We start from the raw sequence: 23,561 nt of genomic DNA, 5'->3' as shown, positions 1-23,561 counted from the left end.
CCAATATTATATCTTTTCATGACCTTAGGCAAACGTTGACTTACATATATGTGCAACCCTGTCTACGCACTTCTAAACACTGTAGTATTAAACAGCATAAACCCATATTTCATAATCAGAAATTACAAACTAACATTTTATGTACTATGGTGGAATTTAATACATGCTTGTTATTAGTCAATCCATCGCTCCATCACCAAGAACCCCCCCCCCCCTACTGCAGCTCTAGCTGGTCTACGTCCGACAAATCCCGCAATTACTCGTACGATGACCCCTGTTGATCTACTTATCGCTTTCATTGCCTGCTTAACTTTGTGAACATCGTAGTAAGCAGTATGCGTATGTAGTGCACTATCGATTTGATATGTCCATGGAATTTTGAGAGGTGAGATCAAGCAGGTTTTCATCAATCGGTCCCATGTTCGAAATCTTCTTTGCCAGGGCTACAGTAACCAGTATATCTAATATAGAGGGGAGAGAAATAAGTTTAGTGGGAATATCCCTCGGCTGAAACTGGAAATTAAGTTTTCTTTATTAAATCTTAGTATAAGGTGTATCGCAGAGTATGTGTAAAAAAAATATGTATCACAAAAAGTATCGAAAAATCTGACTACTCAGCAGTCGCACAAATAAGTCCCTAAACTTAAAAAAAACGCAGAAAATCGCAGAAAAAGTCCGTAAGAATGGGAGAGAGAGAGCGGACTACAAATAGTACACTTCCTCCAGTTCCTTTCCTGGAGGATGAGTACCCAGAATCGAAGCAACGTTCCCACGTTGCGCGGCGAGGGAAACCCGCTGGCGCAAAAAGTTCACGGCGTTGGCCTGCCCAGTTGTGGCGGCGATCCGCTGACCAACTTGGAGGATGAAGGCAAGTCCTTCCTGCCCCCATACTCCTGTGGTCTCCATGGCAACGGGGACAAAGATGTATCGGTCCATGAGGAAAGCGTACCTCTTCCTCTTCCGGTCCTCTGCCTTGTCTTCCGGTCCTCTGCCTTGCTGGAAATTGTGCATGAACATGAAACGCATTACTAAAATAATAAGCCATCTGGATGTATATAGTCAATGCGAATTGTAATTGCCATAGGTGGGTAAGATACAAATAAAGTATAGTAGATACTAGATAGTATCTATGTCTTAGACCTTTAGCTGAGTATGCATACATACTTCTCACGGAGTAATAATGCTGTATGGACCACTACATTTAATTATGGATACTTGAGTCAGTGCTCATGTGAGACTAACTAATGAAGTTATCTAAATAGCCACTCAATGTATGTGTACTGTCAGGACTTACGGTGTTGGCGGTCATCGGTGCGGTCGCGGCAGCGACCGTTAGTTTCTGAAAACAGCGATGCAGTGGCGGAGAAAGTTGTATATGTATGTACGTATGTATGTGCACACATGCGAAAAAATATACGTCTCTACAGTATAGGCGGGAAGTCTTTCCACCCTCATAATTTTTTCACTTAAAGCGTTATATTTCTCGAGAAGCTTGAGGAAATGAGCTGCAATTTTGCACAATTACTTATCATGATGCAAGGTTTTCGGAACTATACTTTGGATAACGGCGTGGCACAGGAAACGACAGGGTGAAATTATATACAAAATTCCGACTGGAAAAAAGTCTTTCCACCTTTTGACATTTTCGCTGTTTTTGTGTAATTCTTAAAAACATTCTTGAAAATTGTTCTCCACCCAGTAGGGGATATATCATTCTTTGAAAAATAACGTTTGTATAATGTTCAAATTATTGATTGTTATCAATATTGGCTCATAATGAGAGGAAATCGCCTTGTCACAGGTTTTGGGCAAGACGTCGTAAAATTTCGTGAGGAGCGGTCTTGATACCAAACAATTTATGATAAACTACTCGTGAAGAAGTACATAGTTGGCAGAATAGTCCAAAAGTACAACAAAATTGGTACGGCGGCGAAATTCATAGCTTATGGGCGGCCAAGCATTACGGCCCCAAGGATCGATCACGCCATCCTCTTCTCAATTCAGCTAAACCCTCGGTTACAGCACCAAAGACTAACTGGAAACGAAGGAAGACTACAACCTTCAAGTTTCTGTGCGAACTGTAAAGAATTGAGTAGAATAAGTTGGATTTAAATACCCAGCAATACGGAAAAAACATTTATTTTCTAGGCACATATGATCAAGGTTATGAAATTGGCTAAAAAGTATTGAAATCGATACATTCAAGATTGGAAATGTACAACATGGAGCGACTACACCAAGACCAACTTGCTTGGTTCAGATCGGGTCACTCGGATAAGGAGATGACCAAGAGATACAGACAAATCTAAGTACCGTCAATAAACCATTATGCATTGGGGTGGAAACCGAATAGTTTGGGCGTGAACGTCGTGGAAGAGCGTCGGAAATTTTGAGATAATCAAAGAATCTTGGACCCCAACTACTGTTGCGACATTAGGGATTCGAATTTGATGGTGACGCGAGAAATTACCGTGTGGTGACAATTTTATTTTCAAACGGGATGGTGAATTTAAGCAGAGATCAAAGTTTTTGAGGAGTTGATTTACAACAAACGAGATTTAATTGTTAGATTGTACTCTAAAATCACCGGACGGAATGCTAATTAACATTTGTTGTCAACTGTGAAGCTAAAAATTTCGTACCAAAAATTATCAAACCCGAATGGACTGGGGACGCTGTTAAATTTGAATTGGAGAATTTAGACACCTCATACACGATCTTAATTTTTGTGTTGATGCCTAGAGGTGTTATTGCCTTGCTAGAGGACCTGGGTGAACATCCCAAATGCTAATTTGACTATTCCATAAGAAACAAAAATTTAAAATGAATGTTGCATGAAACTTTTGTCTGGGTGGAAAGACTTTTTTCCAGTCGGAATTTTGTATATAATTTCACCGTGGCGTTTCCTGTGCCACGCCGCTATCCAAAGTATGGTTCCGAAAACCTTGCATCATGGTAAGTAATTGTGCAAAATTGCAGTTCATTTCCTCAAGCTTCTCGAGAAATATAACGCCTTAAATGGAAAAATGATGAGGGTGGAAAGACTTCCCGCCTATACTGTACTACACCGTTGCTCACAAAGAAGTACTCATTTATTGGGGAACGAGTCTGCTAAGAAAGGGGTTGCGCAGCTACTCTGCTGCGTTACAGTACGTTTGCTTTTCTGACTCCCGCACCACAGGGGGCAGGTTGAGATTAGGTGGCTCGCACTTGTGGGTCAAACTACTCGTGGGTGGTAGTTTGTCAGAGAAAGGCCAAAAAGATAGATTTTGCGTTCGCAAAAAATTTGACTCACTTTACCACTGGAAAACTTATTACATGACCAGATACACCACCAACCCATCTTTTGCGTGCAAGAAATGTGATGCCATCAATGACGATCTAAATAATGCTCAAATCCAATTAAAGATCAAACATTAATATAAGTGTTCATATTTTATCTTGGCACCACTAGTAAATCGATCATTGAAGTAACGTTGGTTTTACATAAACATATTTTGTCATAGTCATCGACAAATTTTTATGTGCCATACTCGGTTCAGTACAAATAGGTATTTATAAGTTCACACCGATACTGGCCACATTCCTTCAACTATTACAGTGTATGACAAAAGTCTGAAAAGTCGAGGCGTAAAAGATGAAGACCATTATGGTAATATGATAATCCGGAAAACAATGGCGCCTATCGACTCTATTTTGCGTTATGGCGGCATCCGAATGGATAATAGGCCGTCCACATCACCTTCACCAGCTACATCTAAGTGAGCATTGTGGATAAGAATCTGGAAGACGGGTTTAAAACCCGAAATTATAGCATGTTCCTGGTAGTATTCGACAGTTGTGGGATGCTGGTTTTGAATGTGAGACGGCAAATGTTACACTACTGGATATCTATACGACTGGTTATAATTATCTCATCAATTTAAATATTTTCTGCGAGGGTATATGGGGGCTAACGCCAAAGTGGACAAATTCGTTCATCTATTGCCTACTTAACATCGAGAATATTTGGCTAGCCATCGTTCAACTTTGGCGATACTACATTTGGAGTATTTAGATAACCCCCATTTAAAGTTTCCTTGGATCGACGCATAAGGAGATAATCTCACTGCAGTGAGAAGACTTTCCTCACCAGCACCATCACCACCAACCGCCATTCCTACCACACTTCCTTTTGTTTGTCTGTAATAAATATAATTTTATAATAAAAACAAAATTATAAATTCAAAATGGATCACAGTGAGTGGGAGTGTACCCCCATTCCATCATCTTTCAAGATACGAAGAAAAGGTGAGAGAGACTCGAATCTCCCTCAATCCTCCCTCACCATCTCAGCTCGCTTTTGTTTTTGTTGCAGCGGAGAAGGGGAGGACTTACCGCAGCAAGTACTCACCCCACAAACCGCAGAACACGTCTGAGGATTCCCAGCAGAAAGCGGAACTCGACCGAGAACGTGACTGAAACGGAAAAGGTGAGCAGGGAGAGAGAGTAAATATCCTCTCAATCCCTACCCAACTCCTCAACATTTTTTATGCAGTGGCGGGCAAGGGGAGGATCCGCAGAAGCAGATCCCGAGGCCGCATAACACGCCGCCACTCTAACCCAGGCACCACCTCCACCTTCCATGCTGCCAACTTCCCACGGCCGACGTTGCCGAAGAGGTACGAGTGTCGCGTGAAGCGAGACCCTGAGACACCTGCCTGGCGCCCCCTACCACTTGAGGACGTTGTCATCTTCAGGAGGAGACAACATTCCTTGTAGTTTTTTTATAAAATAAATATTTCTACTGATGTTTTTTTTTGCGGGGGATGAGAGAAAGCAGAGAGAAAAGTAGAAAAGCAGAGAGAAAAACAAAACAGAAAAGAGAGAAGAAAGAAAGTACAAAACAGATGGAAAGCAGGCACAAAAGAAGGAAAGCACAAGACAGAGAGAGAGAGAAAGAAAGGAAGCATAAAAGATAGTGAGAGTGAAAGAGCACAAAAGAAAAAGATAGAGAGTGCAACAAAACACGAAAGACAGAGGGAGAGTGAAAGAAAGTGCAAACGAAAGAGAGAGTGAAAGAAGGCGCAAAAGAAAGAGAGAGAGTAATAGAAACACCCCGTGTCACATGAAAATGTGAACGAAACAACCAGTCTCTCCCTTCAATGGCATGTGATGAATAAGCAACCACTTTTCCCTCCGCCACACATGCAGATGTCCATCACCAGTCAATTCAACCCCTGGTTATCCCTGCATTAGAAGTTGGACATGACACGGGAAGCCAGGAACACATTTTGCATTCGTGGTCCAAACGTCCAAATTATGAAGATCGGGATATCCAGGTCTTAGGAGGGGAGCTTCACCACCTGCCCCTCTCAGATCTTGATGTGCTTAGGATATGTGGTAGTGCCCCATGAGTGTACTAAAACCCTGAAGTGGTTTGACTCCATGGCCACAGTTACGCCCGCCACACCCACTCAAAGGCGCCAAAAACACGAACAAATCCATGTTCTCACTTGTTCAAAAACCCTCGCCAAAAATCCAATTTTGCTCGGATTTTGGTAAAATTTACATTTTTGTAATCCCAGATACTTGCTTGATCATATCCAGTAGCAATCTCAATTTTTCGAAATTTTGAATTTTTTCGAATAATTCATCAGCCCGAAAATGCCCGAAAATTTCGAGAATTTCAAAAAAGTTGAGATTGCTACTGGATATGATGAAACAAGTATATGGGATTACAAAAATGTAAATTTTATCAAAATCCGATCAAAATTGGATTTTTGGTGGATTTTTGAAGTTGGTAACTTTTGTGGTTTTCATCCCTTTGAGTGGGTGTGGCGGGCGCAAATGTGGCCATGGAGTCAAACCACTTCAGGGTTATAATACACTCATAGGACCCTACCACATATGCAAAGCACATCAAGATCTGAGAGGGGCAGGTGGTGAAGCTCTCCTCCTTAGTTCAGTAGATCGTCCCACGCAATTTATGTCATCGTGCAGTTCGATGCAGGAATTCGCATCTCCATAAATTCTTATGGACCTCAAATTTCTTCTTCGCAAAGGAAGATAAGAACATGCGTTACCCTTGATCTTAACGGTTATTGACTCGTTACTTGTGAAGATTACAATACAAAAATCTAATTATAATTGTTGAAAATTATAATTCTAGAAACATGTTGGAGGATATAAATAGGAATTTGAATGTTGTCTGCATAAAATTCTGACATATGCTTGCATACTATGTATGGACCAAAATATCTTGCCAACCCTTTACATCATTGCTTCATCAGGTCCTTCTCAAGGTTCAAATATTAGTTAATTACCAAGTTACTCAAAAATATTTTTAATGCATAAACTTTGTTATGTATTCATATGGATTTAAATTATACCTTAACTAGCCTATAAGCCCGTCTTAAAGACGGTCCAGAATTAAAGTTTTAAGCCAAAAAACATAAATCATTAGATGAAAGCATTATATAATGTGATGTATTAATCTGTGTCGAAATTATAATACCAGAGGAAAAATACTACATCTAAATATATTAAACCTACAAAAAGTCCCGTTCAATATTCTACGACACTCCTGCATCCTGATTGGTTGCCGGCCTTCTAAGGAATTTTTTTAACGTTGCTAAGGACTTCTTTAACTTTGCTAAGGAATTTTTTAACGTTGCTAAGGAATTTTTTTATCGTTGCTAAGGAATTTTCTTAACGTTGCTAAGGAATTTTTTAACGTTGCTAACGAAATTTTAACGTTGCTAAGGAATTTTTTTTAACGTTCCTAAGGAATTTTTTAACGTTGTTAAGTAATTTTTTTATCGTTGCTAAGGAATTTTTTTATCGTTGCTAAGGAGTTTTTTAACGTTGCCAAGGAATATTTTTAATGTTGGTAAGGAATTTTTTTAACGTTGCTAAAGAATTTTTTTAACGTTGCTAAGGATTGTGTTTAACGTTTTAACTTTTTCGAAATTGTAACTGAAGATGTACCCAAACTTGTACCCTACCTTGTACCAATTGTTGTACAATTGTTGTACCAATTGTTGTACAATTGTTGTACCAATTGTTGTACAATTGTTGTACCAATTGTTGTACAATTGTTGTACCAATTGTGTACCGATTGTTGTACAATTATTGTATCAATTGTTGTACCAATTGTTGTACTAATTGTTGTACAAATTGTTGTACCAATTGTTGTGCCAATTGTTGTACAATTGTTGTACCAATTGTTGTACCAATTGTTGTACCAATTGTTGTACCAAATGTTGTACCAAATGTTGTACTAAATATTGTATCAAATGTTGTTCCAAATGTTGTACCAATTGTTGTACCAATTGTTGTACCAAATATTGTATCAAATGTTGTACCAAATGTTGTACCAGATGTTGTAACTCAAATTGTAACCATAATTATAGCCGTGCTGTGATTGGTGGAGCCAGCAAGCCGGCAATCAATCAGAACGCAGGAATGTCACGGAAAATTTCACGGGACGGACTTTTCGAAATTATTATATAGATTCTATTTCTTGATCACATTAGTCATCTCAAGTATTTAAGTAAAGTTATTAGGCAAACTGTAATCCATACCTTTTTGAAGAGTTCGACGGTTCGACGCTATTGGACTTCGCATTCTGTCAATTCCTTTCGTCACATTTTTTGAAACAGGGTCTAATAGGTTGAATACGAACACTCGGTTTAGTGAAATAGTTTTCAAACAATTGAAATGTTTCTGTAGGAAAGGATGAATAAATTTTGTTGGGGGCCTGCAAGCGCGAAACCCACCCAGTGAAGTTATCACTCGAATAAATATTTGCACAATTTCCGTCTGTCAATATCGATGAAACGCTCCAGGTGACAATGTTGGAAATTTTCGGGCTCGAATTTTTGATGTTACGTGCAACAATTTCCCCGTCACCCAACCCGTTAGCCTTTCGAGCTTGAATTCCAGCCTGTGAACTTAATGCGTAAGAATTACCCGAAGTAATCACAAGCGCGACGACAAAAATCCAAACGAAAAGGGAAGAATTGTGCTTATAATTCATTTTCATTTACACTTGGATCTAAAATTTACTTGAGATGCTGGCAAACGGGAAAGACAAAATGAGAAACAAAGTTTTGGTGAGCACTGGTTGAAAGAAATTTGCTTGTGCATAACATCCATATTTAAACCATTTTTAGTTTTGTCACTTTATTCAGTCATAATGAAGCTATGGAGAGCAAAGGAATATAAAAATAAAAATTTGTATGCATGATCGAGTTATGTACAACAAAATAGGTATTTATTACTTGTCATACAGCATACATATTTGGTGTACATATTAAAATGTTGGAAATGCGATAAAGTGGAAGATGACAAGAATGACCACCCACAATGCAAAAACCACTTTATCTACCAACATTGACAGATATTGCCAATCACTCATTCTTTTTACAACTCCTCCTTCACGATTACCAAGATCTCCAATTAACTCGTTCATCTTACTTTCATCATCCACGCGATCAGGGGATATCCATGGAGGAACCCTTGCCAATGATTTAGTAATCTATTGATGCCAAGTATATACATAAATATACAATTATTGGTAACTTCGTAATCGTAAAAATTAATTGCTAATACTAATTTCTTACCCAACTTGGAGTTTGACCAATTTTATTGAATAAGTTGTAAACAATCACATTTGTTATCAAAACCAAGAAGCTTATCAAGAATACGATATTGTAATATAGGACTGCAAATAGGTTCGAAATTGAAATGTCAAAAACTACTTGTTTAAATATATGTGAAATTATTATTAGTACCAATTTCCGGTGGCTCATATTTCCCGCAGCGAGGATTAAATTGCAAACTGCAGTAACTGCTGAGTAACATGGCAAGCAAAGCTACAGAAAAAAATACGATTATTTGAACACTTTATCCTATCGAAATATTTCAGGGGTCATATCACACATTTTACAAGGCGTGTTCACGTCAATGATATTTCGTGTCGCAACTCATATTGCAAAAGTTTGGGAAATATTCCTACAAAATAAAACTTTCCAGTTGTTTGGTAAATGCTTGAAAAATATTTTGGTTTTCCAGTAAAAAGCAAAATCTCGCAAACTGAGTATCTGTATCAACTTATGCATTTAACTTGCCCTTTTTTTACCAAAAGCTATGCAAAGATGGACCCCTTTAATTGAAGCTGACAAAAAATTCTGCTTCTTTTACGAACCAAATAAGATCCTTAGTCCAGAATTCGGCATAAGCATCATACTGAGGATGAGAAACCCGTATATTACAGAGTTCATCACTCTGGCAGACGCCAAAATTTGGTCACCTCGTCGTTGTATCATTAGCGTAAACGCTACATCCACATACGGTTCTGGACAACATGCATAGGAGAGTGTAGTCTTTCTAGCATGAAATCCTGTAAATTGTCAGGAGGGTAACTTATTAGGTACTGTAATTATGTCAAACGTCGAACAATTGTCTCACTAGTTGTTTACCGTGTACTTCCCATTCAGGGTGACGCCTAAAGCTGGATATATCTCCCTCTTCCCCATTGATTATCAAATCGAGCTGAAATTTCAGTATAAAAAATAATCCTTGCATACAATGGTAACATAGACAACCAATCAAATTTTTCGAAATTTTGTCAAATTTGGATATTATCAACATTTTTACGTATGTATGTAAATACGTAACTCTACTAAATTTTTAAATATGTAAATGTGTACATTGTAATTTGTCACCCATTTATAACAAATTTATGCTCACTGCTCGGTAACAGATTGCTACATATGTACATAATTACTATGTATTTACTAATTACCAAAGATCCATCATACGTCCAGGACAACAACTTAATCTCACACTCTAATTTTTCAAACGGGTACTTTTTCAAATCCATTTTGCACGTTGTCGTAGTTTCTCCGGGTAGAATGCTGGACACCGTTCCATTGTAATTTACGACGGATAAAGTTTTGAAGAAGGGGTCCAAACTGTCGTGACCGCTGATAAGTAAACCAGAACTTAGTTGATTTCGCAAATGTACGTGTTAAATTCATGTATGTACATTTTTACATAACACATTCTTATAAAACTGTAATTAACTCATTACTGACCGGAGTACGTACGATACGACTCAACCGCCACGGTAATAAAGGGAATATTACCGTTTAGTAATGTGGTGGTAATGAACAATTTACAATTCAGAAACAACCTTCCACAAAACCGGTGAGAAATTATCGTCAAATCAGTACTAGTAAGGAGTGTATATTTGAATCTATTATCAATTAACAGTGCATCCTTACTGGTTACTAATGTAAATATCCGGGCTCCAAATACGATGCGATGGAATTCTCAAGGAAGAAATATTGTCATAGTTTTCTCTGCTCCATCGTAATTTGTAGTCATTCCATTCCAAACTTTCCCAAATGTTTAGGTCGATCGTTTCCTTGTCGATGTCCTAAATTTGGGAATGGGATAAACTGTACATATTACTTTCATATTTTTTATTTCATACAAAAACCATAAACTTTATACGTTTACCACGTTGATGATGGACATTAAGGTTAACCCGACTGACACGTTTAAAACGTCATGGTAATTTTCAACAGGTCGTTCAAGAAGGTTGAGCTTATCGAGGAGATCTGATATTAACTTATCTTCGGATCGACTTGCTTCTAAATTTTGCATGCAATTTTGCGTAACTATAGATAAATATGAATATTTGACACGTTTAAAATCAGATACTCACCAGTAACACAATTAGTCGAAAAGTAGATTAATGATAGAGCGAAAAATATTGGCAATTTCTTTGACAGAAACATGTTTGTACTGGCGAATGTGGTGGATGATCGGAGATTGATATTGAATCATGAAGGGGGCATGTTATACAAATACTGCATGAATTCGTACATGCGTACATATATAAATAAAAAATATGCACGAGTTTATCTTTATAATACCCCAATTAAAGTTGTCCTTTGCTTACATAGAACAGGTTTTTATTTTTCCAAGAAGTTAGACTACTGTTTTATTTACCTTAATTTCTAGTTTAATGTATAATTCATAAACTGGTTATTGTATCTTCAGAGCATATTCATGAGAACTAAGAACTACATATACATTCATTAATAAACACGCCAATGTATCAGTTATTAATTAATAATCAGTTTAAACATGACGTGACATAAAATGTGTGTATATCCAAAATATTCAGTCACTTAATTTTGATAAAAAATTCGATAAAAACATCCCACATGTAAATTTTTAGCAATGAATAAAATCAAACACATGTTAACTTAGCTATTGCGTTGTGCAAACGAGTCGCCTGGCTCAGTAATGCTGGGGAATGAGTGATTTTTTTTCGCCGAATGAATTTTTTTACGATTTTTTTTCTCCAAAAGGGTCTTCACTATCAAGCTGTACTGGAATGCAGGACATGGATACACTAATGGTCTAGTTACATAGTAATTTTGCGACTACCTAACTCATCAAAAGTTGTGACTTCATGCTTGAATACTACGTCTGTATGCAATTGTAACACTAATTAATTAGTTATGCAAAAACAAAATACCCAAACAACTAATTTTATTTACTTCATAAACAATAAAATTTATTGTAAATACTTATTTCATCCAAAAAACCCTGACAAGAGTACACACATCATTACCATGCCAACCATTACCTCCATCACACTTCCACCGTTGCAGTGATTACTGGAGCAAAAACAGGTGTACAAGGCGCTCGAAGTATTTCCTGGAAACTCGATAAGCACAGTTCCATTCGGGTATCGAACCCTCCAACTGTAATCTCGGCTGCACGTATTGTCATACCTGCTCTCAAACAAACCACACCCTCGGACAACCACGGAACTCCCATTGTTCACCCAAGTTCCTCGCCCCGTTCCACACAGGACTTTAGGGTTTTGTAAAGTTCCATCACGGTCATCCTTTGCAACAGCGGGGTCATAGAAAATCGCTGAAATTAAAATAGACATTTTTAAGATCCATAAAAATTATCAGTTACTACGGGATTCTTGTTGCGGTTCACATCATTTGCATATTCTGACGCATTAGCGAGAGACGCTTGCTCAACACAAAAAATCCGTATCGCCGAAAATGTGAGTTTTTTGTAAATTAGGTGAACCGTAACAAAACTTACATAAGCCACTATACATAAGTCTTACAAACACTTGGGATGGACTGTCGTCCCCAATCTTCTTCATCGCCACAATTTCTGGAAGGCATAGATGCTCCGTCGTCCTCACATGCTGGTAATGAACCAGCCACGCCCTCTATTGAGTAGCAGGTATAGCAGTGTAACCCTGGCGGCAAGGTGGTGGTTCGACGAGTGGTCGTCGTTGGAGTGGTCGTGGTCGTCGTTGGGCGCGTGGTGGTCGTCGTTTGGGTGGTGGCGAAGGTCGTGGTCATCGTTGGGCCGGTGGTCGTTGTTGGTAGCACATCGGGAAGGTCGTGCACATTGCAATTATCATCCGAGCATATGCATGAGATCATGGAGGTGGTAGAATTTGCAGGGAAAGTGATAACCGTCCCGTTAGGAAATGTAAACGAGTACCCGTAATACCTGTTACAAGTGTCGACATGGCTGCTTTCGAATACACCGCAATGACGACCGATAATTACGTTACCATTATGTAGTCCGAACGCGGTCATACAAGCTGCTTGTGGTGCCCGTAGCCACCCCGCATCTATTTCTGCATTGACGAAGAGTGGTGAAATTTTGTATATGTATACACTAATTATATTTTGACGATTTATGAGAACGGTCAATTTTTCTTACTAATAATGGGTCCAGTTTCGTCGATTCGGCTGGCGGGACAGAAAGTAGAATTGGTTAAACTTGGAACACTTGGATAACAGTTAGGGTCAGAGCCTGCGTAATTTTGTAGGAAAAAACAATCATGGCACCAAAGAGCTAGAAAGTGACAATAAAATCTTGTTAGATTTCCTATTCTTAGAATCTTCTAGTTTATATATTTATATACCATCAATGGAGACAAGTATGCCAAAGAAGCCGATAACTTGAAAGAATTTCATTTTGAACTCTGATCATAAGTAGAAAACTGTATGATCAATCGAATGACTTGGACAAAGTTTTACCAAGGGTTTTATAGGTGGCAAACGGAAAAGTCGCCAGTTGCAACTTAATAAGCAAGATAAGAAGTTAGCCGGTATGCGACACTACTTTTTAGCTAGCAATCCTATGATATTTGCATATTATACACAATATAATTATGTACATATAACTCAGGATATAGAAAATTCGTGCGCAAAATACATATGCTCAGTTGGGCCGAGAGATTAAATCGAAACCAGATAGAAAAATCAACCGTACAAAATATTTCGCAATATTGATTGAATGTGTCAAACTTAAAGAACATCATGTCGACAATAATGCAATCATTGTTTAATTAACTGCCACTCACTTTAACGACAGCAATCAACATCATCTTCCATGAACAAGAGGTTTGCATGGATATGGTCATGGTCACAAATAGTAATAAAAATCTCGATTAATTGGTGTTGAGGAAGCTTAATAAATACTCGTAAGTGATGTTTTTCTTGGATATTTAGCATATGAAATGAGTCGATAATCACACGGCTTTGGGAATTTGTCCACGTGTTAAACGCAGCATCACTTCGGCAACCCAAAAAATGCTGCATGATTACCATGTATGCCATGTGCAAAGTTGAAGTATTTCCTTCTCGTAATCAGAACTATGTCAATGTCACCTGGTCGTGGGGACTGGTGTCAATTGATGTCCGTGAAGTGGATGCCACTTGAGCGCAAATCGTGCATAATTTGACTCATTACTAACAAGTGGATCGATAGATCAATAGATAGTACAGAATATCTTACTCAATTTATTTGCGCAGTCTAATCGTCCGGCCGAAGCATTTTTGCAAAATCCAACATATTTACATAAATATGTATGTATACAGATTACTTAATTAAACACAGGTATGAACACATAAATACATAATATTCACACTAAACCGCAAACTAGGGGACAATTTGTACCTCTATAAAGCATAGAGGTGACCACAAAAAATCAAATACGACAAATGAAGTCGAATGCTTGTAAAATTTTCTAAAACTTTAAAAACTTTAAAAAAGTTTATGAAATTCCAAACTTGCAAATTTTTTTGGTAATATTTACGAATTTAGCAGCATAATTAGTTATTTACAGCTCTAGGCAATAAATTTGCGTACAACTCACTTTCGATTAAATATTTCATCTCCTTCCAATTGTAAGTACCGCTTTAAAGGTTCCCTTGACCACAGCCCGGGTGAATTTCAAGACGGTAAGTCTCTTGATCGTAAACACCCCACGAAGACCAACAACTAATGGCTGGCACGTTTTAGCATACTTTTTGAAATATTTTTTCTCTTCGACCCTTCGAAACATCAAATTCTCCCAAGATCTCAGAGTGGTTATCGACATTTGGTGGAAACGCCCGATAATTTCTAAGCCACATGTCCACGCCATCATACACATCACCGACATTATGACTAATTGGATCTGCAAATAGTTTTTAGAAACTTGCAAATAAATAATAAAGTTCATAATTTTTTGAAACTAATGATAAATTTTCCTACTTTGGAAAATATGTCTAGCGAGTTCCAATTTTTTAGTAGGATGAAATTCAGGGACAGAATAATTTGCAGAAATTCCCAATGCATCACCATCACGACGTAAGTAATGCTTCGATTAATTTGTTTGTGCATTAGTTGGACGTTGTTGTACTCTTTGGGGAGGTAGGTCACGGAACGCAGGACTTTGTAAGTATTCCACTTGTACTTGGAGTTGCCATGGTTTAATCGAAATTCATTTTTAACCAGGGGCAGGATGGTTACTATAAAATTTAAGAAAACATATGGTTACTTAAAATAAGTTGGTAACAAAAGTGTCACCAAATTTTACTTATTTTTTAGGCTGTAAATAGATATCTAAGTAAATAGATATCTAAGTACTACAAATTTCTTCGAGGTTTGGGGAATAAAATTACTTTAATAATTCGGTGGTAAATTTTAAACACCGTGATACATACTTACGTGTCGGACGGAGCCTCATAAAAAAATAAGAAAAAAATGTCTATCAACATGAAATTCATAGATAACTTACGCGTATACAGCGATGGGAAGACAGCAGCTACCAGGAACAGTTGACCAACTGCTATCGAGTAAAAGGTATTGAAAGCAGCATAGCTAATTTTGACCCAGTAGTTATGCGTTATGGCGAAGTCCCACATTTTATCGTCCTCCGCCGGGGGTAGGAGTGAGGGTAGAAAGAACGGTAAGTATGGCTGATTCCAATACATCGGTGTGTTAGACAAGGGAGCCGGCGACATTAGCCAAATCGATAAGATAAGGACGTCCAAAAATTTGCCTGAGATGCTTTCCATCCTGTTAGGATTGTACTGAGGGGTCATCCATTCCCCTGAAAGGATTAGCGAATTACATAAATTATTGTCACTTTTCAATTTTGGCGAAAAACTAAATCCTCTCAACTGTTCCCTTGGTTGAAATTTTGGATACTTTCATGCAAATATTTTGCTCAATATTCTGTAGGAAAATTGTGAAGAGTGATTTGTGCAGAAAATTATGCGGAACAATGCAGAGATTATGCACAGACGATTCTGCAGAATATCTAAAACCCCTCGAAATTTTCTGCAGAATTATCTCTGTAAAAACAATTATGCAGAATACTTATACAATACATATGTATTAGAGCTGTTGTCGACTTATGGAGAATTCGTCACAGTTGACAGTGATTTCTACCATATGGTTCAATCATGTTGCATCAGGACCCCTTTTAGTAATAAATACGTAAAATATTTATAAAAAACGACAAGAACTTATAAAAACGATAAAAAATTACGGATTTGAAATGTTTTTGAAATATTACTTACGCCCAAACTGAGAACCGTAACTTAGAACCATGTTCAATATGCGACAAATCTCGTCCTGTTGCAAGTTCATATAAATTAAGGTCGTATTGACCATAACCGTGGCGAACGAGCATATGAAACAAATTCCTAAATGAGGACTTTTGTATCCACCATCGTAATAGACAAGTTCTAACGTCCTAATTATACCGAAGACGTTAAGGCTGATAGAAATTAAGGTAAAAACTGCCAGCCTTCTTCTCGATGAGGGTGTGATGTGAAATATTTTTTTATTCTGATTAAACACCAGGCTGGTCACTCCTATGGTAGATGGAAGCATGAGAGAAAAATGGAGAATCTTTGCAAGATTTTTAGTATACATTTTTCCAGAAATCTAAGCGAGCGTCGGGTTAAAAAAGTAGAAATTTACTTTGTGAACTGCGTTTGTCGACTGCTAAGTCGCTGATAAAATTTTCTACGTATTTACATCAAAAATCGAATTCGTTTCTGGGTCATGGATTCGTTATGTGGTCGCTTTAAAAATTTACTCATTACTGAAATAAGTTGTTTGTGCATTCGGCAATTAAACATAATTCCGCAACCATAATTTTTGCCCCGATTATACATATATTTACAGATGATTACATTACAATAACAGTTAAACATGATATTACCTACTTGCGTCACAGCAAAGTATATTTAAAATAAGTAGATACTATTTTGTCTGTAACTCTACCTACATAAAAGTCTACATATTTATTTACTTATGAAAGCTGTACAATGAAGTGCTTAGTTGAGTTAAAATGAGAAAGTAACGGGTTTATGTAAATTAAGCAACGCACTAAATTGCGTATAACATAGACAAATATTTTAAATCATCAAATACAAAATTTTGCATTTTTAAAATTTATTTTAAAAATACTTAGGCGAGAAACTATGAAGGCAGGCCAAACATATCAATCAAAATATTTATGTAACTGTTTGCAAAGTAGGTAAGATTTATTTTTCAAAAACTAAATTTTGAGGATTGACTAAAATATTTGAACCAAACAAATTATTACTTACTTTTTTAAGTTATTATTGTTATTAACAAATATATAAATGTGACAAGATAAGACCTGTATAATTTAAAACCCTTGTGGTTGACTCATTCTATACACCCCATTTACAAATTATTATTAATTATTATTATTATTAAATTATTATTAGTATTATTGCATTGTGTAAGTTAATTTTGATAAAAAAGGCTGCACGAAAATTAAAAGGGCAATAAAGAAATTTTGTGATTATCTAATTCCAAGAAAATTTATTTACGTCATCAATTAAGTGATTTGCACATATGTACATATCTAATACGAATTCAATCCTAAGTACGCGTATGCATATATGGAAGTACATTTATTTACGTTCAGGTCTGATTTTGTCTATATTAACAACATGATCAATCCGGGCTAATAAATTTCGTAATTTTAAAATTTGCACTTTTTAACTTTGCACAATAACGTTTCCTTGTTTTTTTTTACTTCTTTAAAATCCACCGTTTGTAAAAAGTTGTGAGATTGATTCTCCATTATGCGTTCGACGAACCGCCTCCGCCAGCATGAGAGAGATGTCGATGCACTGAAAAAGGTATAAAGTTTGCAAATGAAACTCCAATTTTTTTCGAAATTAATCATCACAATTAAAAGTACGCACCTTGACCCTGGCACACTCCTGGATATGTCCGCCTTGTGGGATGCTATTCGTCACACCCACGGTTTCAATGCAGGACGCATTAATTCTTGAAATTCCCTTCCCCGATAGAATTCCGTGGGTCAGGATGGCATAGATTTTTGAAGATCCGGCTTCTTGCAATCTGTAAAAAATTTTAATTTTTTTTTCAAAATCTCCGTCAAATGACTATTCTATACTAAATAAAAAAATACATACTTTGCCGCTGCGCGACAAATCGTTCCACACGTGTCGGCCATGTCGTCTACCATTATGCTGATTTTGTCAGCAACGTCTCCGACGAGGACGATGGACGCCTTAATGTTTCCTTGGCCTTTTTCTTGATGAATTAGGGCAAAGTCGAGATCCAACCCGTCTGACAGTGATGTCACCCTAACGATCAAATAAATAATTAAGAATAATTAATAATTAATCAATACTTTTTTGGACTCCTGTAAATATGACTTTTTCCTTAGATTGCAACAAAAGTTTCCAGTACATATTTTTAAGGGTAGGTTTCAAATGGTGCAACTAGAATATGTTTTTTGCAGTATTAAATATGTAAATATTTTGTAATATGTAGCTATTTAACTATGGGAACTTACAAGTTCGCTGTAAACGAAAGACCCCAAAAAAATTTCAAAATTTACTTAAAAAATTATTAGCGAACTTATTGCGAATTTTTAGGGTTCGTATTTAGGTCGCAAAAAATTTCCAATGCATGTGAAAATGTGAAATGTGAAAATACGAACTCGTAATGAGTTTAAAAGAATTATTCATGACAATAAAATACTTAATAATCATAATCTTAATAATCCACTTCTGCTCTAATTTACCTCTTGGTTCCTCCAGCGTCTGGCGACACCAACACGGCCTTCTGCCAATTAGGAATGTTTTCCTTAATCCATTTCAAAATTACGGGCTCCGCATACAAATTGTCGACTGGGATGTTAAAAAATCCCTGAATTTGGGAGGCGTGTAAATCTACGGTGATTATGTGATCAGCACCAGCGACGCCCAGCATATTGGCCACAAGTTTGGCTGTTATGGGGGCACGACTCTGCATAAATGTAAATAAATTACCGTGTAAAGTTTATTTTGCACTAACATTGCAAATATTTACATACTTCACAAAAAATAAGTAATTTTGCACATTTCACCTTATCTTTCGAATTCTGTCGGGCATACGGATAACACGGAATTACTGCTGTAACACGGGCAGCAGATGCCCCTTTGCAGGCACTGATCATAATCAGCAACTCCATAATGTTGTCATTAACGGCACCACACCCACTTTGGATGATGAAAACGTCATCGCCTCGAACGCTCTCCAAAATTTCGACACTACAATTTTTGCCAATTTGCGAATTAATTTTAATCAGAAATGAATTATGTATATTTATGAAAAAAATGTATGTACCTTGTTTCCAAATTTGAGAATTTAGCAGCCTTCGTCTTTCCTAACTGAATTCCGAGATGAGATGCGATCAATTGGGCCAACTCGCCGTTCGAGGAACCCGAAAATAACTTAATTTTTGACATTATGCTAAATTTTTGATTGGATAAATTCAAATTCAAATAAAATCAATTCAGATTTAATCCACGACTTGGGTTCGTTCCTTCCTTGAAGAAATATGCTCATCAACTGACAAATATTGTTCAGAATCTGTCCTGGATAAGGCTAATTGCTCAATATCTGTCTTTCCTCGCCCAACTTACGTAATAGTATCACGTCAGATTTAATTTATCGCATCTCGTGCTTCATATTTTTGATCGCTCAAGTTGACCTTTCGCTCTTTCAATTCAATCACAACACGTAAAATATATCCAAATCTTCACAATACGCAGATCCAGTAAGAAAATTCAATCGTACATAATTTGAATATGGGACAGTGCATCTCACTCAAGTTATCAGTGTAATAAATATCACTCAAAATTTGGATACACCCTTAATAAAGTGGTACTCAAATTTTCCCTGTGGTGAAGCTGTGGTGAAGACTTGTCACCAAACGGTAACCATGCAAGCTTGCACGGAATTAAAATTACATATGCAGTGTTTCGGGTGCAAGTAATCACTGATAAGAAATTACGGCAAGAAATTGGTTTATTGCAGCTATTTTGACCTGCAAGAAACTACTTCCCGCCTCTGTAGTTCATAGGGCACTAGATGGCGCATATTTAGTGTGCTTTCTTGCAGTTTCGTGCACCTTGAATTTATTGCGTTTCTTACTTTGCCGTGAAAGAAATGCAGCAAACCCGAAAGCAACGAAACACTGTATGACACAAAAAACACATTTTTCATCACATGATGATAATTTTATACAGAAAATTCTTGCTACCGTTCAGTGACGATAAATCGTGGAAGAGCTGGGTGAATTTTCTTACCACATTATTTAGAGTGCATTCTTGCCAAACACTTGGATTGGATTAAGCATGACGATGGACTTGTCGAACTGGAGTGAAGAAATTTAATGAGTAAACAGATTTCTGTGGGTGTGTAAGCAGACAGCTTGTTGTTTGGTGGAAGAATAATCTTAAATATTGCACACGCTGACGGGATGATCAAACCATATCAATTTTCTGGGATTATTGATTCATTCCCATTTTAATGCTTATTGCATTCACGGGTTTACTTTGTGGAGGAAGAATACGATAAAATAATATTGAAAGAATATATATCTTTGTTAAATCAATACTGGAGGAATGATGCATGTTCTTGAGGTTTGTTAGTCCGTGGCCTTTAAAAAAAGTGTACCCAAGTCATTACTTAAATCTGTTTTCATGACACAAATAACTTTTCCTTCCGAAAGGAAACCACAACGTGCACCTTTGTACACCTGTTAGTTCATAAATGCACATATCGACTTATTTGTTTGTGGGTCATTTTTCTACCCAGAGACAACCACGTACGCCCTTTTCTACCAAATATTTGTATGCGTGTTGTTAAGCAGGGAGTTGCATATTAATCTTGCTTTGTAAATTTTTACGGCTTATACATATGTGCATGCATGCATATCTAATATACAGTTTAAATGTGACAAATTAATACTATTTACAAAGCTTCATGCAGAATTTTATTGAAAATCAATGGCAGAAATTCATGGATAACGAGTATGCTACTGATAGAAATTCTGCAATTATGGGGAACAAACTGTAATTGAGTAACGTTATCTCTTATTTGTATGGTCCACATAATTGCGGATTAAATATTGACATATTTGTTTACAAATGTTGTATGTGCATGTATGTACATAAGTACGTATGTATGTATATACCTATGTACATATGAACATACATAGATTTAAGCCAAGTTTGTACGTGCACATATAGGAACATAGATATCGCAGGCATACCAATTTACCAATACGAGGTTCATTAAACACGTACACATGTACATGCATACATATTTATTTACATATTTATTTATTTACGTCATAAGTATAATTCACATCACAATACATACAAGATTTGTTTATCTACCCATTTATAGTAATCCGACTTTCCCGTAGGATTGTTTTCTGATCAAGTGGCCGGGTCCACTACTAATGTGCATGTGCTCAATTTATAAAATTAAATAACTATGTAAATACATGCACAATGTAACATTATGCATATCGTACATATTGTGGTAGGTCTCATTTCTTAGCATGTTCCTTGCTATTAAATTTCATCAACTGGAGCAAGTGTTACAGGTACCTCAAAACGTGTTGGTCCGGTTTAATTAATGTTTACTTTACTGGCTAAGGTACCTAAAGTACCTGAGTTCTTTACATGTCCATGCATAAGTGAAATTATTTGTGCGTATCACCTCATTTGCATAAATCTTGGTATGCATTTTTTTCAGCGATACGGGCTTTCCCCGTGTTGAATGAACTCTATGTTTTTTGCGAATGTGTTAAAATATGCAAATGAGGTGACTAGCACAAATAATTCCACTGTAAATATGTCGTTCTGAGATTGAGAGAATGAATTAAGTAAGTACTTTGTATTCCAGATCAGTTTTTGCTACAAACTTATTTAATTAATCTGCACGAACGACAATGTTTTGGAAATTTCAATATAAATTATTATCGACCTTGGCATAGCCATTGACACCACGTGGACCAAGTTCATTCTGTCCTCAACGCATTCGAGCAACTTTATCACAAATCTAGTTGCTAAAACACAATGAGGATGATCACATTATATTTAATTTTTCTTCAGAATTTCTCCGTTATGTTTATTTGTGTGCTAATTTTTCAAATAATTTCAATTAGCCAGGCATCAAGCACGTTTAATGAAGAACTCACCTTGTCCCAATTAGAATATTCAGCGTTAGCGAAGGCAAGTATTTATTATTCTGCACATTTTCTAACAATTTACTCCGATATTTGTAACTGTGTAGACCGTGAAAATTTACAAAGGTTTCCACGTGTGACGTGTAAAATGTGTAAAACAGCCAAATTTTCACACCCACTCCAAAATATCAAGGGTATCTCTTGTAAAACCATGTAAAACAACACTGCAAAATATAATTTACAAGGTTACAAATATCCGAGTGAATTTTTTAATATGATTTGAGAGTATGTGTTTTTTATGCATTTTCATTATCAGTTTAAAGAAATAATGCTCCCAAAAATAAAAGTTGACTACATGAAGGACGACATTTATTTGATCAAATGGTTACGAAGTAATTACATGAAATTGTTATAAAACCAATATTAAGGATATTATAATAAATCCATCTTGAATATTTGCTCAGGCCAGAAACTTGACATCGACCGAGCCAGAAACCGCTTATCTAATCATCTTTCTTGGCGGGAAAGTACAAATTTTGATAGATTAACGGATTCCGACTTTCAGGAATTTGTAGGGGATTATCCGTACGAAATTACGGGCGTAAACAAAGACGGGAGACCTCGTGAGATTTTAAAGAAATATTTTAATTTTCGAAAATTCTACCATAATTTGTTTTACAACTTCATTCAGTGTTACAATTTTACTCTGGAATTTGGGATTTGAGAAAAGCCGCACTTGCCGGAAAAATGGATAAACTTCTTCTCTACGCGTCCAAAATGTTGGAGAAAGCGTGGCTTCGAGTTCGCGATTTTCAAATGGAGGGAAAGAACGTGACCAGATTTGCAGTGATTATTGACCTCGATAAGGTCAACGTGAGACAAAACTTGAATATTGCGAGTACGATTTTTTATAAGTATATACCTAGTTATATTTTGTTGGAATCGCAAGTTCAACTCAATTTACATATTTCGCTGATCTATTTAAATATGAAGTATTTTTATATCGATTAACTAAAAACATGTTTATGAAACTATAATAATTTTTGCATGCATTTCGATAAACAACTTTATCTTAATATTTAGGCACGCCATTCTACGCCGGAATTGTGCTAGCGTATGAACTTCAATTTCCAAAGCAGGCTGAAGAAGTAATTATTGTTAATTGTAAGAACTCTTATAAATACGATAAGTTTCTCTGTTTAATAGTTTAATTTCTTGCATAACAGGTTGTATTTAAAATACTTTTGAACATTTCTGACGCACAGGTCCCTCATTTATGGAAGTGCCACTAAATCTTGCCAAATCCGTGATGGATGCTGAAACAAAACGAAACCTCAAAGTTTATGGAACAAATAAAGAAATATGGGCCCCAATTTTGCACGAAACGATTGATCCGTCCCAACTCACTGCACCGTTTGGGGGGACGTTACCGTCCGAGTATGGATTTTGAAGGAGACGTTTGATGATGAAATTACATAGTGCTTCCACAAACTAGCCTGTTGCCTATGGAATTTGCATTTGCCTAAATTAATAAATATGCAATGTTTGTAATATGCTGAGAAAACAAAAGTTGTTTAAAAGCTGATTAAATCTATCTATCGAGTCTCAAAACCATATTTATAAAGAGGACTTTCAAATTTTTCAGTTTTTTTAAAATCATGTTTCAAATTTCCATAAGTAAAAGAATAAAATTTTTAGA

General features: G+C 36.6%; 5 protein-coding genes across 5 annotated transcripts; 1 reads left to right on the top strand and 4 right to left on the bottom strand.

Moving 5' to 3' along the window:
* Positions 1-8,235: 8,235 nt before the first annotated feature.
* LOC118435636 (neuronal acetylcholine receptor subunit alpha-9-like) lies at positions 8,236-10,806 on the bottom strand. The gene is made up of 9 exons (XM_035851971.1): positions 10,718-10,806; positions 10,510-10,643; positions 10,272-10,426; positions 9,791-9,971; positions 9,465-9,537; positions 9,191-9,385; positions 8,778-8,858; positions 8,607-8,707; positions 8,236-8,521 (listed from the first exon to the last, which is right to left on the bottom strand). The coding sequence occupies exons 1-9, from the start codon at positions 10,788-10,790 to the stop codon at positions 8,297-8,299; spliced, it is 1,218 nt and encodes a 405-aa protein (XP_035707864.1). The 5' UTR covers positions 10,791-10,806; the 3' UTR covers positions 8,236-8,296.
* A 730-nt stretch (positions 10,807-11,536) lies between these two features.
* LOC118435808 lies at positions 11,537-12,995 on the bottom strand. The gene is made up of 3 exons (XM_035852236.1): positions 12,766-12,995; positions 12,152-12,679; positions 11,537-11,943 (listed from the first exon to the last, which is right to left on the bottom strand). Exons 2-3 carry the CDS (start codon positions 12,636-12,638, stop codon positions 11,597-11,599), a joined length of 834 nt encoding a protein of 277 aa, XP_035708129.1. The 5' UTR covers positions 12,639-12,679; positions 12,766-12,995; the 3' UTR covers positions 11,537-11,596.
* An 867-nt stretch (positions 12,996-13,862) lies between these two features.
* LOC118435610 lies at positions 13,863-20,457 on the bottom strand. The gene is made up of 4 exons (XM_035851911.1): positions 19,971-20,457; positions 15,113-15,427; positions 14,587-14,843; positions 13,863-14,509 (listed from the first exon to the last, which is right to left on the bottom strand). Exons 2-4 carry the CDS (start codon positions 15,417-15,419, stop codon positions 14,222-14,224), a joined length of 852 nt encoding a protein of 283 aa, XP_035707804.1. The 5' UTR covers positions 15,420-15,427; positions 19,971-20,457; the 3' UTR covers positions 13,863-14,221.
* Positions 17,154-19,493, bottom strand: LOC110849689 (ribose-phosphate pyrophosphokinase 1). Its single transcript, XM_022097123.2, has 6 exons — positions 19,006-19,493; positions 18,746-18,929; positions 18,422-18,645; positions 17,805-17,978; positions 17,571-17,730; positions 17,154-17,495 (listed from the first exon to the last, which is right to left on the bottom strand). Exons 1-6 carry the CDS (start codon positions 19,125-19,127, stop codon positions 17,403-17,405), a joined length of 957 nt encoding a protein of 318 aa, XP_021952815.1. The 5' UTR covers positions 19,128-19,493; the 3' UTR covers positions 17,154-17,402.
* Positions 20,458-21,590: 1,133 nt separating the features above from the next.
* Positions 21,591-23,476, top strand: LOC110850060 (SEC14-like protein 4). Its single transcript, XM_022097543.2, has 6 exons — positions 21,591-21,908; positions 22,179-22,254; positions 22,327-22,485; positions 22,554-22,760; positions 22,946-23,026; positions 23,128-23,476. Exons 1-6 carry the CDS (start codon positions 21,753-21,755, stop codon positions 23,310-23,312), a joined length of 864 nt encoding a protein of 287 aa, XP_021953235.1. The 5' UTR covers positions 21,591-21,752; the 3' UTR covers positions 23,313-23,476.
* The last annotated feature ends 85 nt before the right edge of the window (positions 23,477-23,561 follow it).

The sequence above is a fragment of the Folsomia candida genome, unplaced genomic scaffold (genome assembly GCF_002217175.1).
Source record: "Folsomia candida strain VU population unplaced genomic scaffold, ASM221717v1 Fcan01_Sc005, whole genome shotgun sequence".
Lineage (NCBI taxonomy): Eukaryota > Metazoa > Arthropoda > Collembola > Entomobryomorpha > Isotomidae > Folsomia > Folsomia candida.
This window is presented reverse-complemented; position numbering and strand designations above follow the sequence as displayed.

Coding starts and splice junctions, on each gene's coding strand:
- LOC118435636 (XM_035851971.1), bottom strand. CDS start 10,790: ATGTTTCTGTCAAAGAAATTGCCAATATTTTTCGCTCTATCATTAATC. Junction 8,708..8,777: donor ATATGAGCCACCGGAAATTG/GTACTAATAATA, acceptor ACCTATTTGCAG/TCCTATATTACAATATCGTA. Junction 8,522..8,606: donor TTGGTCAAACTCCAAGTTGG/GTAAGAAATTAG, acceptor TGGCATCAATAG/ATTACTAAATCATTGGCAAG.
- LOC118435808 (XM_035852236.1), bottom strand. CDS start 12,638: ATGACCGCGTTCGGACTACATAATGGTAACGTAATTATCGGTCGTCAT. Junction 11,944..12,151: donor ACAGTCCATCCCAAGTGTTT/GTAAGACTTATG, acceptor TTTTAATTTCAG/CGATTTTCTATGACCCCGCT.
- LOC118435610 (XM_035851911.1), bottom strand. CDS start 15,419: ATGACCCCTCAGTACAATCCTAACAGGATGGAAAGCATCTCAGGCAAA. Junction 14,844..15,112: donor CTTCCCATCGCTGTATACGC/GTAAGTTATCTA, acceptor TAAATTTTATAG/TAACCATCCTGCCCCTGGTT. Junction 14,510..14,586: donor CGCTAGACATATTTTCCAAA/GTAGGAAAATTT, acceptor AACTATTTGCAG/ATCCAATTAGTCATAATGTC.
- LOC110849689 (XM_022097123.2), bottom strand. CDS start 19,127: ATGTCAAAAATTAAGTTATTTTCGGGTTCCTCGAACGGCGAGTTGGCC. Junction 18,646..18,745: donor GACAGAATTCGAAAGATAAG/GTGAAATGTGCA, acceptor ACATTTATGCAG/AGTCGTGCCCCCATAACAGC. Junction 17,731..17,804: donor ATTTGTCGCGCAGCGGCAAA/GTATGTATTTTT, acceptor AATTTTTTACAG/ATTGCAAGAAGCCGGATCTT.
- LOC110850060 (XM_022097543.2), top strand. CDS start 21,753: ATGAGGATGATCACATTATATTTAATTTTTCTTCAGAATTTCTCCGTT. Junction 21,909..22,178: donor AATATTCAGCGTTAGCGAAG/GCAAGTATTTAT, acceptor TTTCATTATCAG/TTTAAAGAAATAATGCTCCC. Junction 22,255..22,326: donor TTTGATCAAATGGTTACGAA/GTAATTACATGA, acceptor ATATTTGCTCAG/GCCAGAAACTTGACATCGAC.